Genomic DNA, 6,000 nt, shown 5'->3' with positions numbered 1-6,000 from the left:
CTGTATGGACGGCCTAACCAGCTGTATGGACGGCCTAACCAGCTGTATGGACGGTCGGTCGTATGGACGGCCTAACCAGCTATTGGACGGTCTGATCATCTGCATCTAGTTAACATCAACAAGCTTTTAAGGAATAAATGTAAACCTGATGTTTATGTAGTGCAATACAACTGATCTAATGACAATGTTAATGACAATGTTAACTATGTTGATTATGTATCAATGTAATATTTGTGTTGACGACACTACTCTGGGAAAACAAAATGTTAAGAACTATTTATAAAAACAAAGTCAATCTTTTCGTGGATTACTATAGTGGTGCCTCCCTCTACAACTTACAGCGAATGTTTCGTGATTTCTAGAAACATCACCAATTTAGATATTCAGTTTAACAGCCGAATAAAATAGATCAAGATCAGAGTTGAACAGTTTTGAGTTCCGAATTATTAAAAAAAAAAGTTTATTAATTCTACTTAAAATGTACACAATATTATTGAAAATTTCTATTATTTGCAGGTTTCTGTAAAAAAAAAAAAATAGCCTAAAAAAATCAATATGGACTGTCGATCGTTGAAAAAAGGTATATCGATCATTGGCACCGGCGATTTTGGTCGTTCGATTGGTAAAAGGCTGGTCATTACTGGATATGACGTCACTTTTGGAAGTCGCCGACCGGAAGTACGAAATCTGCGGGCCGACGATAAAGTTTTCGTCAACACTGTTGTGACGTCAGTGGGAGAGGCTTTGCGCAAAAACAGCATCATCGTATTTGCCGTGCGAGCTATTCACTTTGAAGAGGTCATCTCTAAATTTAGAACGGACCTTTCCGGAAAGCTAATAATAGATGTCTCAAACAAATCGAGACGCGACAGATACCTGACGTCAAATGCGGAGATGTTGCAAAATCTTGTACCGGAAGCGACGGTGGTGAAGGCGTTCAACGTCATTTCCGCTTATGCCATGGAGGCGGATTTCGATGGAAGTTCAAGGTTGGTCCCTGTGGCTAGCAACAGCTGCAAGGCTCGCTCGAAGGTCAAGGACATTGCTCGGTCCATGGGGTTCCAGCCTTTTGACGCCGGGATGCTGACGTCATCAAGGGACATTGAGATGTATGTCCACTGGCTGTTCCCGAAGTGGCAGTAAGTAATCGGTAGGGGTGAGCGGGGGGGGGGGGGGTGGATGGGTGGTTGAGGCGTTGTGGCCGGGTTGGTGGGGTGGGTTTGTGGATGGAGTTGTGGGGTGGGTGGTTTGATGTAGTTGGTGAGGCTGTGGATGAGCAGATTGGGTGATTATATAATGTGTGGGTGGTGGGTGGGTGAATGGGCCGGCCGATGCATGGGTGGGTGTGGTAGGCTGAATGGGTGGGATAGGCAGGGTGGGGTGGCCGTATTTGTGGAGTTAATGGACGGGGTTGTTTTGATGGTCTGGGAGAACAACGTGCACTGTGTGGGGTAGTGTTGGTGGGTGGGTGAGTAGCTCAATAGCTGGGAGTGGTGCATTTAGTGAGTGATGAGATGATTAGACCACCCACTACCATTTAATTCAGCAGCTGAAAGTTGCGGTGTTCCTAAACATGCTCTGTGCCTGTAGTGGTAGCCTCGACCTTTGACCCCTGGCGTACCTTGTTGTTTTAATATAACTTGGAAGACATACTTTGTAAAGCGTGTCAACATATAACCACTTGCATTCCTCCTCCCTCCCCTATGTTCAAATATTTTAAAACTGCACCGCAATAGAAGATCAACATGAACAGACGCCAATTTAGGCGTTCACTAACACAACCTGTGGGGATATACATACATACATACATATACATATATACACATACGTGACATGTATGCATGGATTTCAGACGGAAAGAAATCCCTTAGGTATAATGTCTGATCTATCTCTATGTCTGTGTGTTTGTCAGTTAGACTTGTAGTAGTTTTAACACGCTAACCTGTATGATTGTTGTCATCCGATTCTCTCCCCCCCCCCCCCTCCCAATAATTCCTCTGCAGTGTTTCTTGAAATTTTCGTGGGGGGGGGGGGGGCGGACACTGTTAAAAGTATATATTTTCTATATAAATTCCATTTCGTTCGGGGGGGGGGCGGTAGACTTTTTATCAGGTGGGGGGGGGGGGCGTAGAGATGCCTGAAAGAAACTCTGTTCCTCTGGCATTAGCAGGACGAGAGAAGTCTTGTAGACCTAAAGAATCTCTAAAATCTGACCGACTCAGCAAATACCGGCATTATAAAGTAAACCACTGCGTGTAACCTTTTGAGGTTTTTTATGTTTGCCAGACTTTGAGCTAACATGACAACGAGACGCGAGTTATTCAACCTTGTCCTACATAACGACGTCACACTTACGTCACCAGATCACATAAAGATAGATCTACATCGACAATGTAGGCTACACAAGCAGCAAGTGCACACTCTCAAGGGTCACGTTTTTGGTTGGTTGATCTTGCCAAATGTTAGGGTCACGTTTGTGCTTTGTTGATCTTGCCAAATGGTAGGGTCACGTTTATGGTTGGTTGATCTTGCCAAATGTTACGGTCACGTTAGTGGTTGGTTGATCTTGCCAAATGTTGGTTTGTGGTTGGTTGATCTTGCCAAATGTTAGGGTCACGTTGAAGTGTTGTAATGTTCCTCATATAACAGCGGCACTGTACAGTTCCTACAAAATCACGTTACGGTCTTGTTACCTGGTTACTCACAAGATAATGTTTATGTTTTATCCCTCTCCCACACACACCATGTTCACCACAGGATCACGCTAACACCATGTTCCCCACAGGATCACGCTAAATTCTTGTTCCCCACAGGATCACGCTAAAGTCTTGTTCCCCCCCCCCACAGGATCACGCTAAAGTCTTGTTTCCCCCCCCCCCCCACAGGATCACGCTAAAGTCTTGTTCCCCCCCCCACAGGATCACGCTAAAGTCTTGTTCCCCACAGGATCACGCTAAAACCATGTTCCCACAGAATCACGCTAACACCATGTTCCCCCCCCCCCACAGGATCACGCTAACACCATGTTCCCCACAGAATCACGCTAACACCATGTTCCCCCACAGAATCACGCTATCACCATGTTCCCCACAGAATCACGCTAACACCATGTTCCCCCACAGAATCACGCTAACGTCATGTTCCCCACAGGATCACGCTAACACCATGTTCCCCGCACAGGATCACGTTAACACCATGTTCCCCCCACACGATCACGCTAACCTCTTGTTCCCCTCGCCAGGTTCCCGATCCTGCTAACAGTGTTGATCATGATCACGTGGTGGCTGCACGTGGTCTATGTCTACTACGTCCAATCAGAAACCTACACGTGGGAGCAGCTCTTCGTCAAGGTCTCCAATAAGCCGCTGGCTATGACGGCTGTCACCATTCTAAGTAATACATCATTTCCGTTAGGTGGTACCCAACAACGTCTTCAGGGTTTCTTTCAGACATCAGGGGGGGGGCAGTTGAAACTTCCTGGGGACGAACACTTGCTAAATTATGTTAAAGTATAGTATTCTCTACACTATTTAAACAGTTTTTCTATTTCTTTTGGGGTGGGGGCCTTAGAAGTGACCAGGGAGCGAGTGTGGATGGGGGGGGGGGGGGACTCTTATGGTAATTTTATTGTTATGGTCCAACATTTTGGTTGGTCGTTGCCATGGTGATAAAACCCGTGTGACGATCATCATGGCGGCGGTGATGTCAAACATGCACCAGAAACCTTGTATTATATCTTAGACGCAACAGCCTTATCTAATGCTGTAGTTTAATTAACTGTAGGTAATTAAAATATTAGCAGGTAATTTTATCAACGTGAATACTGGCGGTGGTGGGGGTTTGGTGATATAGTTTCAACACAGTGTTAGCTGTGGTTCGCTTTGACCAGTCATAGAGGCATCAGGGTTTACTGGCGGAGTCAGTATTCATAGGGGAGTCAGTTGAGTCAATTTTCTGATTAGAGAGACATTTTCGCAAATATTGTGATAGAGTAGTCAGTTGAGTCAATATATACGGGAGTCAATTGAGTCAAAATATAGAGGAATCAGTTGAGTAAATATACAGGGGAATCAGTTGAGTCAATATATACGGGAGTCAGTTGAGTCAATAATATTAAGATAAGGGAGTCACTTGAGTCAGATTCCAATAGGCGAGTCAGCCAAGGCAGTATTCAATAGGGGAGTCAATATCAGTCGAAAGAATAGTTTGTCCACACATATGGTCCATTGTGACATGGAATTAGTACATTTATTTCGTATTTAAAAGTCAGAAAAATGAACTAATATTAAGGATTTTTATCTCAGCGATCCTTTTTTTTCCCATGACGTCACATCCGCCTGTACTCTATTTCCCCTAGGCCTGACCTACATGCCCGGATGCCTGGCAGGGTTTCTCCAACTGAGGAACGGAACCAAACACCGCCGGTTCCCCTGGTGGCTTGACTCGTGGCTCAAGGCGCGCAAACAGCTGGGCCTCATCTGCTTCTTCCTCGTCTGCCTGCACGTCTGCATCTCCGTGCTGCTCATGAGCCCCACCTACTTCCACTCGTGGTTCCACGGCACGGAGCACGACATGCACGGGCATCACGTGCACAATGGGACGCAGCCCAAGCCGGATGTTGAGCCATGGATGACGTGGAAGGTAATTTAAATAAGTATTTAAACCCTAACCCATATGAAAGGGTGACGTGGTTAGCCCTATCGCCCAGCTGCGTTACCTTTTTCTAACATGAGAGGTACCCATTAGTGCTGGGTGGCTCAAAGATGTTCTATTGACTTGAACCTGGATTCGAACACGTGACTTTCGGTTCTCAGACTAGCGCTTTACCGCTAGGCCACAGACAGACAGACAGACAGACAGACAGACAGACAGACAGACAGACAGACAGACAGACAGACAGACAGACAGACAGACAGACAGACAGACAGACAGACAGACAGACAGACAGACAGACAGACAGACAGACAGACAGACAGACAGACAGACAGACAGACAGACAGACAGACAGACAGACAGACAGACAGACAGACAGACAGACAGACAGACAGACAGACAGACAGACAGACAGACAGACAGACAGACAGACAGACAGACAGACAGACAGACAGACAGACAGACAGACAGACAGACACAGACAGACAGACAGACAGACAGGCAGGCAGGAGGGCGGGCGGGCGGGCGGACAGACGGACAGACAGACAGACAGACAGATACATGTATATATATCGTATATTATTTACTTCCTCACAGGGTGAAATCGCCAGTCTCCTGGGTATCCTAACTTACGCCCTTATGTGTGTACTTGCTGTGACGTCAATACCGAGCGTAGCGGAAACTCTCAACTGGGTCGAATGGCATTTCATCCAATCAAAACTTCGCTCTAATTTTAGCCGTGTCCCACGCGTGGGTGATGGGGATTCCCCACTGGGTGGAGCACACGAGCCCCAAGGAGCTGCTCCTGTCCATCACCTTCATGAGCACCCTCCTGCCCGCCTGCGTCCTCCTGATGCGGTTCACGCTGTGTCTGCCGCTGATCCGCCCGCGTCTGAAGAAGATCAGGATGGGCTGGGAGAGCGAGACGGTCAGAACTTCCGCTTTTGCCAGAGTTTCGAACGGGGAGGCGGGGCTTGCGAGAAATGGCCAGGTTTTTCAGAAAGTTGAGGCCAGGGAAAAGATGTGCCCGTGTAGCAGCGACCAGGCCGCATCCGACTGCTGCAACTACTCCAACGGCGAGTACTGCTGCTGTGGAGACCAGGGACTGGAGGTCAAGGTCAAGGCGTCCAGCTGCTGCCAGCCAACGCCGGTTAAAAATGGCCACCAGCTTCCGGTCACGTTACCAAGGAGCGTGGGGGCGACTCCCCTCCACCCCCGCCCCGTGGAATCGTTCGAGCAGACAAGGGTCAAGGTTCATCAAAGCGCGCGTAAGGGGGAGGCGGGGAGACCTGAGACCGTCTCTCTTGTCTGACAAGACTTATTGAAATCGTTAGGGTGGGGGGGGGG

The 6,000-nt window shown here is 47.7% G+C and overlaps 1 protein-coding gene across 1 annotated transcript; it reads left to right on the top strand.

Annotated features, from left to right (window-relative positions):
• Window positions 1-533: 533 nt before the first annotated feature.
• On the top strand, window positions 534-5,661 carry LOC131955069 (metalloreductase STEAP4-like). Its single transcript, XM_059319020.1, has 4 exons — window positions 534-1,139; window positions 3,242-3,393; window positions 4,358-4,641; window positions 5,251-5,661. Exons 1-4 carry the CDS (start codon window positions 556-558, stop codon window positions 5,659-5,661), a joined length of 1,431 nt encoding a protein of 476 aa, XP_059175003.1. The 5' UTR covers window positions 534-555.
• Window positions 5,662-6,000: the final 339 nt, after the last annotated feature.

Source organism: Physella acuta, unplaced genomic scaffold, assembly GCF_028476545.2.
Source record: "Physella acuta isolate Inbredline_101_S28 unplaced genomic scaffold, ASM2847654v3 ptg001052l, whole genome shotgun sequence".
In the NCBI taxonomy this organism is placed as follows: Eukaryota; Metazoa; Mollusca; class Gastropoda; family Physidae; genus Physella; species Physella acuta.
Note: the sequence above shows the minus strand (reverse complement) of the source record. Positions and strands in the feature narration are given on the sequence as shown.